This window comes from Vipera berus (assembly GCF_964194415.1).
Source record: "Vipera berus genome assembly, chromosome: 1".
Taxonomy (NCBI): Eukaryota; Metazoa; Chordata; class Lepidosauria; order Squamata; family Viperidae; genus Vipera; species Vipera berus.
The window spans coordinates 357,686,369-357,699,819 of record NC_138202.1 but is presented as its reverse complement, the minus strand read 5'-3'; the positions used below and the strand labels follow the sequence as shown (position 1 = coordinate 357,699,819).

At 43.0% G+C, this 13,451-nt stretch overlaps 1 protein-coding gene across 1 annotated transcript in view; it reads right to left on the bottom strand.

Moving 5' to 3' along the window:
• TEX14 (testis expressed 14, intercellular bridge forming factor) overlaps window positions 1-13,451 on the bottom strand; it is a gene marked incomplete at its 5' end in the record, with an annotated part of 102,937 nt that overhangs the window by 26,817 nt on the left and 62,669 nt on the right. The window contains one exon of the mRNA XM_081346669.1: window positions 1,975-2,075. Coding sequence (XP_081202795.1) covers window positions 1,975-2,075 — 101 coding nt within the window. The remainder of the gene's footprint in view (window positions 1-1,974; window positions 2,076-13,451) is intronic.

The following is a 13,451-nucleotide window of genomic DNA, read 5'->3' as shown; positions in this document are numbered from 1 at the left end:
AGATAGGTGGTGTCCTGTCCCTCCCCCTCTGTTGAGGGAGACCTGTTCAGTTTTGACTAGATGGCCTCTCTGACCCCTCTTTCAAACCAGCGGTCCTCCCTGTCCAAAATGTGGACTTTGCCGTCCTCGAAAGAGCGGCCTTCGTCTTTTAAATGCAGAGGGACTGCTAACTCTTGTCCTGATGGGTTTGTCCTCCTATATTGTGCCCTGCATTTGTGAAGCGGTTGGTTTGTTTCGCCCATGCACAGATCTGAAAAGAGGCCATCTAGGTCAAAACTGAACAGCCCTTCCCTCAACAGAGGGGGGAGGGACACGACATCATCTATCTCCGGTCTACAACAAGGTCCTTTCAGCGGTTCCAAGAAGGCTCCGCACCCATTGGCACCACTCAGGGGAACGATAAAAAGGTAAAGGTAAAGGTTCCCCTGCACATGCGTGCTAGTCATTTCCAACTCTAAGGCCTGGTGCTCATCTCCGTTTCAAAGCCGAAGAGCCAGCGCTTGTCCGAGGACGTCTCCGTGGTCACGTGGCCGGCGTGACTAGATGCCAAAGGCGCACGGAACGCTGTTGCCTTCCCACCGTAGTGGTCCCTATTTTTCTACTTGCATTTTTACGTGCTTTCGAACTGCTAGGTTGGCAGAAGCTGGGACGAGTAACAGGCGCTCACTCTGTTACGTGGCACTCGGGATTCGACCCGCCAAACTGCCGATCTTCTGATCGACAAGCTCAGCGTCCTAACCCACTGAGCCACCGCGTCCCTAGGGGAACGATGGACACAGGTAAATCTCTAAGTAGCCTCAAGGACTCTCTAAAAGAATGCAAATGACCTGGCTGTCTGCAAGGAGTATAAATCCTCCCATTCCTCCCCCACCGTCCAGTCAGAGCGGAAGAAGCTTCTTGGGTGAGAAGCGAAACGTCTTCAAAGAAAAACAAGGAAGTCCAGTTGGCCTCCTGAAAAAAGCACCTTTGGGACAAATATGACCTGGACAGGTGAGAATCTGCGTAAGACATTTACCTGCGTACATCCCACCCACCCCCCTCCATTGCGCTCATCTTAATCCCCTTTAAGAAGCAGCTTTGCAGGAGCCGTCTAAATTATCTTACGGTGGTGGTGATCTCCATCTCCTACAGGATACGTCCCAGGAGAGGGGACCCTGCAGAAAATTTTCGTTTTGCCCACCTACCCAATCCCAACAGGATATGCATTCATGCAGCTGAACCACTGCAGGAGGGCACCCCCCCAATTCCCAACCCTGGTCCAGGATACACAAGTGACAAAGCTGGTCTACCCAAGGACTCTGTCCAATTCCTGTGGCTCGAGAAGTTCAAAACCTCTACTGCAGTCTCTCTAAGCCACGTAAAATTGTGCGGACCTCCATCCCCAGAATTCCCTAGCCAGCATGCTGTAATCCAGCCATCTTAAAAGCTTGCTGGCTGGTGAATTCTGGGAGTTAAAGTCCAACACCTTAAACTTAAAGTATGCTAGTTGGGAATCTTGGGAGCTGAAGTCTACCCATCTTAAAAGAATGGTTAGCTGGGGAATCCTGGGAGTTGAACTCTTAACATCTTAAAGCATGCTAGTTGGGAATTCTGGGAGCTGACGTCTACCCATCTTAAAGAATGGCGAGCTGGGGAATCCTGGGAACTGAAGTCCACTCATCTTCCAGCTGCTGAGGTTAAGGCACAGTGTTCTATCACAGGTGTCTCCAAACTTGGCAACTTTTTAAGAGGTCTGGACCTCAACTCCCAGGATTCCTCATCCAGCCATGCCGGCTGGAGAATTCTGGGATTTGAAGTCCACACCTCTTAAAGTAGCCCAAGTTTGGAGACCTCTGTTCTGACACAACATGCTTTTCTTATACCACACATTTTTCTGCAGAGCCTGGAACCAGGACAGACTTGACGCTGAGTTCCAGTGCTCCCACCCAAAGATTATCAGTTACACTTTGCTCCTTTCACAGACCCTTGACTGACCAGGGCTCAGTGGGGTGCTGGTCTTAATTGGGGAATTAGAACTTCTGGGAGTTTTCAAAGCTGACGTCTTCGACGAATCATCTTCAACATCTCCCAGGTACCTGATCAAAACAAAACAAAGCGGATGAGAAGACATCGATGTTGGTTTCTCGTCTGTCCAGAAATGCTGAACTCCATAATCCTGTTTTTTTGGAGCCTCTTCTTCCCAACAAAACTCAATCATCTCTCTAAACACTTGTGAGGATAAGGACCCCCTACCTTTAACCCATTTTGCTATGAGGCAATCTGGCATGTCCTAGCTTGGAAATTCTAGAGCAAGCCACTAACTAACTGATGGGTATTTTCAGGTGCAAGACATCAACATGTTCAACCAAGTGATGAAAAGCCTCGAAACAAATAACTTGAGATCCCCGTTAAAAGCACAACTGGAATTGCAAGATTGGGATTTTTCAAAAAATAAATTTAGAACTGGTTTAATTTGAAACTTTAGGATGGGTTTGATTTAAGCCACCAGGCAGCAAACTAGGAGATGGTGAGTTCTAGTCCCGCCTTAGGCATGAAAGCTGGTTGAGTGACTTTGGGCCAATCACCAGGAGACTGTGAGTTCTACTCCTGCCTTTATGCACAAAAGTTGGCTGAGTGACTTTTGACCAATCACCAGGAGACTGTGAGTTCTAGTCCCACCTTTATGCATGAAAGGTGACACAGAGACTGGTCCAATCACCAGGAGACTGAGAGTTCTAGTCGCGCCTTTATGCATGAAAGCTGATACAGAGACTGTGGTTCAATTACCAAGAGACTGAGAGTTCTAGTCCAGCCTTTATGTATGAAAGCTGACACAGAGACTGGTCCAATCACCAGGAGACTGTGAGTTTTAGTCCCGCCTTTATGCATGAAAGTTGACAGACTGTAGTCCAATCACCAGGAGACTGTGAGTTCTAGTCCCGCCTTTATGCATGAAAGCTGACACAGAGATTGCAGTCCAATCAACAGGAGACTGTGAGTTCTAGTCCCACCTTAGGCATGAAAGCTGGTTGAGTGACTTTGGGCCAATCACCAAGAGACGGTCTCATATATGAAAGCCAGATGGGTGACCTCAGGCCAATTGGCAGGCGACTGTGAATTCTAGTCCTGTCTTAAGACATGAAAGCTGACTGGGTGATGTTGGGCCAACCTCCAGGAGACGGCAAGTTCTAGTGCCGCCTTAGTCATGAAAGCCTGGTCAGTAACTATGGGCTAGTCACCAGGAGATGGTGAGTTCTAGTCCCACATTATTCAACGAAAGTTGGCTGGTTGGGCCAGAGTCTCTCTCTCCCCCTTTCTCTCAGCCCATCCCAGCTCACAGGATTGTTGTTGTGGGGAAAATACTAGGAGGAGGAAAGAGGATTAGGTAATTAGCCAGCTTAAGTTAACTAAAATAATAAAGGCGGGCAAACAAATCAATCAATAAAACAAATTTCAAAACTCGGGAGAACAGCTACATTCATTGGTGCAAAACTATGCTAAAACCGGACCACCCCCCCCCCCCAAGGCTGGATCCACCTTTTCCCCAATCAGTGGCCTATCACAGCTCTGCTTCCTGTTTCCCCCCTGCCCCAAATCCAGCGAAACCAGTTCAGTTCCGAAGCAGCAAAACAGTCCTCACGTGTCTTTTTCTCCGAATTCTCTTGGAGGCTCACCGAGACTTCCGTCTAGCGCTGCCCCAGGGCCGCAGGGGAGTAAACATAATAAATACCGTGTTTCCCCAAAAATAAGACCTGGGTCTTACATTATTTTTGCCTCCAAAAGAGGCACCAGGTCTTATATTCGGGGGATGTCTTACCCGTTTACCTTAGGACCGCTGCAGCCACGCCTCCCATGCCCGGACACCTGCCTCGCCGGCCCACTTCTTCTGCAGCCGCTGGCCACTGCTCATCCACGATGCCCCAGCTTCCATTTCGCCGTCAGAGGCCTTCCAGAAAGGCCTCTACGGCTGAGAAACAAAACTCTGGATGGATCGGCTTCTGTTTCACCATTGGAGGCCTTCCGGAGGCCAGGGGCGATGCGCACAAGCTGTGGTGAAGTGGCCACAGAAGTGGGCCAGCGAGGCGAGGCAGGTGTCAAGGCGTGGCTGGAAGTGTCCTAAGGCAGGGCTTTTCAACCACTGTTACGGGTACCACCTGTGGTACATTGGCACCTGGCAGGTGGTACGCGACCATCCTAGGAAAGTGGTAGTGGGGGAGGGGAATGAGCTGAACCGGTGGCAGCACCGCACAAGCCTGAGCGAGAGATGGCTGGAGCTGTCAGGGCTCAGCGAAAGCATCAGGATCAGCACCAGGATCCAGCTGGAGCTCAGCACTAATCCTGGCGCTTCTGAGCCCAGAAGAAGCGCCGATCAGCTGGAACGTTGCAGCATCTCCAGGGTCTTGTGATTTACATTCAGATGCTTGGCAACTGATTCATTATTTATGAGGGTCACGTTGTCCCAGGGTCCTGTGAAGTGACCAAAACCTGCTGCAAGCACCCAGCAGACGGGAGGAGGGGAATAAAAACCAAACACCCCCCCCACCCAACCCCCGCTGCCAATCCTCAACAGAAATGCTCACAACAATGAAAACCTCGGACAGGAGGAAGAGCACCGCCAGCTGTGGCTCGGGGGGCACTTTTTTCAGTGCCACTGTAACTTCGAACAGTCACTAAGCGAACTGTTGTAAGTCGAGGACTACATGTACTTCATCACTTTTTTCCTTTTCTTTTTTTTGGGTCATCAAGTTTTTGACACCTTGCTAGGCGACTGGTGGTACTCGGATGTTGCCATATCCTAAAAGTGGTACAATGGGTGAAAAGGTTGAAAAGCCCTGTTCTAAGGTAACTGGGTATGGGGTGTGTTAGAGATTAAACTTGATTTGGGTGACAATATTATATAATGGAGTAAAAGCACCTTTAAGGAGTTAAACGGCCTAAGGGTGTGGTTGTAATTATTCCACATAAAAGAGAGTTAGATGTTACACGTAGTTGCTCTTGTATATGTGTTTGATGTTAGTGTTTGGATACCTCTTGTTCTCTTGTTTGCTAACTTGATATTTATTCTCTCAAGAATCAACTGCTTACTACAGTGTATATTGTTTTGATATTGGTAAGCAGCTTTTGTATTTTGATACTATGTTTTTTATGGACTGACTTTTATGTGCATGATATTGGATTGATACTTGGACTATTTCTTACTGTGTTTCTTTTTGTTGTCTGAGTAAAAATAAGTTATAAAACTCGTGTTAGTGCATTACTGTTTGCCTAAAAGTCCCAGTACAACTTCCACTGTGTATTAATAATACTCTGTTAAACAAACCATTTTTTCAACAACATATTCTAACAATGGTTATGGGCCCAGATCCAGTGTGGTGCTGAGGACAGGCACAGTATTGTATTTATATTTCCTAACTGAGTTTTCAAATTCAGACAATGGCACAAGGACTATTCAATCCATTCTGCATTACCCGGCTTAATGGGTCAAACTACGTATCCTGGTCTACACAATGTAGTTTGCTATTACAAAATCAAGGTCTTTGGAAAATAGTCCATAATCCTCCTGATGTAACTGCCTGGGATCCAACTAATGAAGAAGATAACAAGAAGATTGTAGACTTCAATAAAGACAATGATAAGGCTTTATCTATCATTGGGCTAACATTAGGAGACCAACAGCTAGTCCATGTGCGTGGAGAAGAGTCTGCTGCTAAATGTTGGGCTAAGTTGAAAAAGATTTTTGTTCGGGACAGTGTTGGTGCTCATATAAATCTTACCAGAAAGCTATTTAGAGCTAGACTGGAAAAGAATGGCGATATGTTAGCTCACCTTAACTTTATAAAAGCAACTTTGTTGGAACTGCAAGAAAAAGAACTTATTTTCTCAGAGCTTCACCAGGTTTACATCATTTTATCATCATTGGATGAGAGCTACGATGCCTTTGTATCGTCCTTGGAGGTTTTGTCCAAAGAAGACCTAACTGTTTCTTCAATAACTGGAAGGTTGTTGGAAGAATCAAGATGTCGTATGGAGTGAAAACAGTTGAGAGAGCCATTGCAACAAGAAATAAAGAAGACTGAATCTGCTTATATTTTAAGGAAATGCTTTAATTGTGGGTTAAAGGGACATATTGCTAAGTTTTGTCAGAATAGTAATTGTCAGAGAAAGGAAAGCCATAGAAAGAATAAAAAGCTGATTAATGTAGCTGTAGCTAATAGAACTACTAATAACCACAATTGGTGGGTGGTAGATAGTGGAGCTACACACTGTATTTCAAAAATAAAAAGGGATTTTGAGAATATAAGGTCTAGTAAAAAATATATTTCTATGGCTAATGGCTGGAGAGTCAAGGTCTCTGGAGAGGGTAAGGTTTACTGTTCATTTTTAAAACAAAATTTGGAAATGCTATATGTTCCCAGATGTGATTATAATCTATTATCAGTTAAGGCATTATTGGAAGCAGGTTTTAAAGTTACTTTCCAAGGGGAGGAATGTCTTATTCAAAAGAATGAAGTGAACTTAATAGCTAATATGAAAGACGGTTTGTTTGTAATTAGCAATGATCCTATTATAATGGCTACTACTTGTACAAATCAAAAACCACATGATGAATGTATTCATTTATTACATAGAAGATTGGGTCATGTGAATTTTAATACACTAAAAAGAACTGTAGCTTTGTCTAATGGGTTTAAGTTAAAGGCTTGTAAGAAATATCTGCAGTGTAACGTATGTGGTAGAGAAAAGAGCAGGGCAGCACCAGCTAATAGGTTAGATGGATTTAAAACCACAACTCCATTAGAACTGGTATTTATGGATTTGATAGGTCCTATGAAACCCAGTTTAGGGGGTGCTTGCTACATATTAAATATTCTAGACCATTATAGCAGATATGGGTTCTGTTATCTCCTTACGTCAAAAACTGAAACTATACAAACAATATCTAATTGGCTCAAGTTTGTACAAAGGAAAACTCAGTTAAATGTAAAAACCATAATAACAGACAATGGAACTGAGTTTGTTAATAAACAGTTCAATGAGCTGTTAGTTTCAGAGGGAATAGAGCATAGACGTACAGCTCCTTATAGACCTCAGCATAATGCATTTGTTGAACGGAGGGGCCAAACATTGCAAGCTATGATTAGATCTATGAATGAAGATTCTGGTTTACCTGATAGCTTATGGGGAGAAGCAGCAAAATGTGCTAATCATATTTTAAACAATGTGGTTAGTTCAGCTACAGGTAAAATTCCTTATACCTTATGGTATAAGAGAAAACCAAATCTTAGTTATATTCACACATTTGGGACACCTGCTTGGGTACATATTCCAAGTTCAATAAGAAATAAAGGAGAACATAGAGCTAAACAATTATTTTTTGTTGGCTATGAGTTAAACCATAAGTCTTATCGGTTCTGGGAGAAAGGTACTAAAAACATTTATTGTAGTTCTAGCGCTGTTTTTCAAGAACAGTCAGGCTGGGAAAGGGTAGAAGATATTGTATATATTCCTCAACAAGATTTAACTAACTCCTCAAATGAAAGTGATAAAGAAGAGGAGGAACCTGCTAGAGAGATCAAACAAGAACCACTGATAGTGGAGACAGGAGAGGAAGAAGATAATAATGTAAATGTACCTATAAGTCCAATAATTCTCAGAAGGTCTAACAGGGAAAGACGACAGCCTGATCGTTTCGAGGCAGGTTTAATTTGTCAAATAGACATTGAACCTTCTAATGTTGAAGAAATAAAAATGTATCCTGAGAATGAAAGAAAGAATTGGAAAGTAGCTATGGATAAAGAAATAAAGTCTTTGCAAGATCTTAATGTTTATCAAGAGGTTAAAATACCTAAAACAGAAAAGTTAATTGGATGTAAATGGGTTTTTAAACTGAAAGAAAGTGTTACAGGAGAGGTAATACATAAAGCAAGATTAGTTGCTCAAGGATTTGCACAGAATAATAGTGACTATGATGAAGTATTTTCCCCAACGTTAAGAGCTTCCACTCTTAGGGCTGCTTTAGTTTGGGCAGCAAATAAGAATTATAGTATAAAACATGTAGATATTGAAACTGCTTATTTGCATGCAACATTAAACCATGATATATATATGAAAGTTCCATCAGGAATAGAAAGTAAGGTAGGGTACTGTTGGAAACTGAATAAGAGTTTGTATGGTTTAAAACAGTCAGGTTATGAGTGGAATAGATGTTTAGTAAAAGAGTTAAATAGTTTGGGATTTAAAGCTAGTATTGCAGATCCTTGTTTATTTATAAAACAGCAAAATAGTGAATTATCATTGTTATTATTATTCACTGATGATATTGCTATTATAGCAAAAGATGAAACAGAAACTGAAAAAATAATTTCAGGGTTAAAAAGAAAATTTAGAGTAAAAGATCTAGGAGCTATTAGTCATTATCTAGGGCTGGATATTGTCAGGACTAGTAAAGGATTTAAATTGTCTCAAGCTAAGAAAATTAATGGTTTGCTGAAACGTTATAATATGGAAAACTGTAAACCAGTAAAAACACCTATGGTTCAAGGTTTTGAGAGTTCAGCAGATAACAGCAATGTCTTTGATAAAAAGATATATCAATCATTAATAGGCAGCTTGATGTATTTATGTAATTGGTCAAGACCTGACATAGCATTTACAGTTAATCATTTAGCTAGATTTTGTGAGAATCCTACAACCAGATGTTGGCAAGGTGCGAAAAGAGTTTTAAGATATTTGAAGCACACCATACATTATTCTCTATATCTAGAGCCAACAAAGGAATTGGAACTAAAAGCATTTGCAGATGCTAGTTTTGCAACTGATACTGTAACCAGGAAATCCACTTCAGGATTGGTTGTATTATTGGGAAACGCTTTAGTAGGATGGAGGTCTAACAGACAGAAGCATATAAGCTTATCAACAACTGAATCCGAATTTTCTTGTTTATCTTTATTATGTACTGAGCTATTGGTATGGAAACAATTATTGTTTGATATGGGTTTAAATTGTAATGAACCAATAAAAGTGTATGAAGACAATCAAGCAGCTATAAAATTAGCAACTAATGCTGCAGTGAAAACTAGATCAAAACATACGGATCTACGGTATCTAAATGTCAGACAATGTGTTAAAGATAATTTGATTAAACTGGAATATTGTGCAACTGAAGATAATATTGCTGACCAGTTTACTAAGGCTCAGGGTGCTATAAAGCATAAATCTGTTTGTGATATGTGTAATTTGAGATTGTAAAAATATATGTATAATATGCCACCCAAAAGGGGAGATTGTTAGAGATTAAACTTGATTTGGGTGACAATATTATATAATGGAGTAAAAGCACCTTTAAGGAGTTAAACGGCCTAAGGGTGTGGTTGTAATTATTCCACATAAAAGAGAGTTAGATGTTACACGTAGTTGCTCTTGTATATGTGTTTGATGTTAGTGTTTGGATACCTCTTGTTCTCTTGTTTGCTAACTTGATATTTATTCTCTCAAGAATCAACTGCTTACTACAGTGTATATTGTTTTGATATTGGTAAGCAGCTTTTGTATTTTGATACTATGTTTTTTATGGACTGACTTTTATGTGCATGATATTGGATTGATACTTGGACTATTTCTTACTGTGTTTCTTTTTGTTGTCTGAGTAAAAATAAGTTATAAAACTCGTGTTAGTGCATTACTGTTTGCCTAAAAGTCCCAGTACAACTTCCACTGTGTATTAATAATACTCTGTTAAACAAACCATTTTTTCAACAACATATTCTAACAGGGTGCATGGGGAGGTTCCCCCCCCATCCCTGCCCAAGCTTGATTTTTACCCTTGCGCCTTGCCCCACCTTGGGCAACCAAGTGCAATGGAGCGAGTAGGGCTTATTTTTGGGGTAGGGCTTATATTGGGCGCAGGTGTAAAAATCAAGCCAAGGCTTATTTTTGGGGTAGGTCTTAATTTTTGGGGAAACAGGGTACAAGCAGCTGATACACAGGAAGTCTGTCAACTTCCAGCTCGAGAATCCAAATAAAACTCCAGGGACGTTCCGCTTCTGAAAAATCGTACTGTTTATTGAATACACCGCATGGTAATGTCGAAGCAAAACTGACTCCGAGGTTCCCAGACATCACTTCAGAGTATTGAAGCATGATTTCCCCAGCCAAACCCCCAGGCTGTCACATAGTCCATTTAAACAAGTTCTCTCTCTTATGGGAACCGTCTGCTTCAACTTCACGCCTGTTAGGGTGTCCTTGGAAAGGTTTCAGGCTCTCACAGTCTTCACTGGAGCCGTAGAAGTCTCGTTTCTCCAGCTAACCATTTGAAAGCAACACCTCCCCCTCCCTTTACTCTAACTGCAAGTTGAAACAAAGAGGCACGGAGATGGCAAACTTTTACCCTTGACATAGCCCTCGATGTACGATTGTAATTTCAGTCCAGAATTTCAGTTGTATGGCGGGCTGGTCGTTAACTGGATCACCGTATGACTTGTGCCCAGGTTTATGGCCTTTTTTTGTAGCAGTTGTTAAGCGAACACCGTGACGATTAAAGTGAACCCTGTGTCCACAATGGTGGGTATTTTTGGCTGGAAACCAAAGTAAAGGCTAGTTTCCAGCAAAAAAAGGGGGGAAAAAAGGTGTCAATGACGGCAATGAGGGTGAGGCGGCGAAAATGGCCCTCAATGCGGGTCAGTGGCCACGTGCCAAAAATGTGATCGCATGACCACGGAGGGACCCCTACCATCAGAACGTAGAATCAGGAGGTCCGACATAAGTTCAAATGGCTGATCAGTGATTGGTCGTTAAGTTGAGGACTATTTGTAAAGTTAATTCCCACGGAACATAAGCACGTTGGTGTGTCTTCTTGGATCGGGCCCCTGGCTCAACCCACATAAAAACCAGGGATCAATATTCAACACAGGTAGTCCTCCACTTGCAACAATTGGTTTAGTTATCTTCAAAGTTACAACGGCATGGAACAAAGAGACTTAACAATTGGTTTTCGTACTCGTGATCATTGCAGCATCCCCACGGTGACGTGATCGAAGATCTTGTCAACTGGCACGTACTGTGTTTCCCCGAAAACAAGACCGGGTCTTACATTAATATTTGCTCCAAAAGAGGCAACAGGACTTATTTTCTGGCTAGGGCTTATATTCGGGAAAATACGGTACTAATTGTGTCCGTCTGGCTGACAATCTTAACTGGGGCTTATATTTTGGGGGTGGGGCTTATATTACGAGCGTCCTGAAAAATCGGGCTAAAGCTTATTTTCCAGTTGGGTCTTAATATTCAGGGAAACAGGGAATTGGGTATGTCTAGTTTAATGAAGAGAAGGAGGATGGGGGACATGATAGCAGTGTTACAATAGCCAAGGGGCTGCCCCAAAGAAGAGGCAGTCAAGCTATTCTCCAAAGCACCTGAAGGCCGGACAAGAAGCAACGGATGGAAACTAATCAAGAAGAGAAGCAACCTGAAATTAAGGAGGAATTTCCTGACAGTGAGAACAATTAACCAGTGGAACAACTTGCCTCCAGAAGCTGTGAATGCTCCAGCACTGGAAGTTTTTAAGAAAAGACTGGACAGCCATTTGTCTGAAATGGTATAGGGTTTCCTGCCTGAGCAGGGGGTTGGACTAGATGACCTCCAAGGTCCCTTCCAACTTTATTATTATTATGACATGGTTGCAGTGTCCCGGGGTCACGTGATCCCCTTCTGTGACCTTCTGATAAGCAAAGCCATTGGGGGAGGCCAGATTCGCTGAACAACTGCAGTGATTGGCTTAAGAAGCGTGGCAAAAACGGTGGTAAAAGGGGGTGCAATTCATTTAACTACCTTGCTTAGCCAGGAGGTCCATCGCGGCCGTAAGCTGAGTTCTGCTTCTATCGTAAAAAACCCGAGACAGTCGCGCTGGGTTGCTCTTTCCCAAGCTGATTGCGAGAATGTCAGTGATGCTTCTCCACATCTGGACTTCAACCCAATCGATCAAATCGGGGCTGAACCAATCGCTGAGAAGCTTGTAAACAAGACAGCCATGTTTTCGTGTCCTAAAATGTTTTTTTGTTGTTGTTTTGTTGGCGAGGGTCCGGGATATTTGAGGGAACACCTGCTGCCAGCATCAAGCTCCCTTCGTCCAGTGCGCTCCCACAGGGAGGGTCTTCTCAGGGTGCCGCCGGTTAAAGATTGCCGGTGGGTAACACCCAGGGGTAGGGCCTTCTCTGTGGGCGTGCCTGCCCTTTGGAACCAGCTGCCCGCGGAGCTTAGGACTGCCCCCGACCTCCGTTCATTCCGCCGGGACCTGAAGACCTGGCTCTTCGAGCTCTCTGGCCCAGGCTGAGAATTTTTTAATTTTTAATTTTAACTGGGTTTTTATTTTTTCTCAGGGTTTCATTTAATCTTTTTTAATTTTGTTTTAACTTTTGTATTGATTTTCTTTTAAATACCCTGTAAACCGCCCTGAGTCCTTCGGGAAAGGGCAGTATATCTATCTATTTATCTATCTATCTATCTATCTATCTATCTATCTATCTATCTATCTATCTATCTATCTATCTATCTAATAAATAAATAAATAAATAGATAGATAAAATAATAATAATAAATAAATAAATAGGCATTCACGTTCTCAAAAAAAGCGTCTATGGAAAATTCTCTGTCCTCCAGGCCAAGGTTGCCCCAAAGATGCTTTTTCAGGAGGCCACTGGACTTTCTTGTTTCTCCTTATAGATGTTTCGCTTCTCATCCAAGAAGCTTCTTCAACTCTGACTGGATGGTGGGAAATGGAAGGATTTATGTTTACATTGTGACCCTGAGGACACACAGCTAAGTGCCTCCAGGTGGCCTCAAGGACTCTCTAAAAGAAGGCAAATGACCGGCTGCCTGCAAGGAGTGTAAATCCTTCCATTCCCCACCATCCCAGTCAGAGCTGAAGAAGCTTCTGGGAGGAGAAGCAAAATGTCTTCAAAGAAAAACAAGAAAGTCCAGTTGCCTCTTGAAAAATCGTCTTTGGGTTCTCAAAAGAAAAGGTCTTCAAGAAGCTGGAGAGACATTTACGCAGAATGGGATAGGGCAGGGGTAGGCAACCTCGGCTTGGGTTGGACTAGATGACCTACGAGGTCCCTTCCGACCCTGCTACAGATAAGCCTTTCACTTGTCGACCACAACTGGGCCCAACATTTCCACTCTTTAAGCAAGACAGTTGTTAAGTGAGTTTTCCTCCGTTTTTACCGCCTTGCCTGCCGCGGTTGCTAAATGAATCTCTTCCGTCGTTAAGCTAGTCACACGGTTCTTAAGTGAATCGGACTTCCCTTTCGCCTGTCGGAAGGTCGCCAAAGGGGGTCACGTGACCCCTGGAGCACTGAAACCGTCATAAATATGAAGCAGTTTGCCAAGTGTCTGAAGTTTGACCCCGGGTGCAACGGTCGCTAAGTGTGAAAAAAACGGTCATTGAGTCCCCTTTTTTCCAGTGACGCTGCAACTTCGAA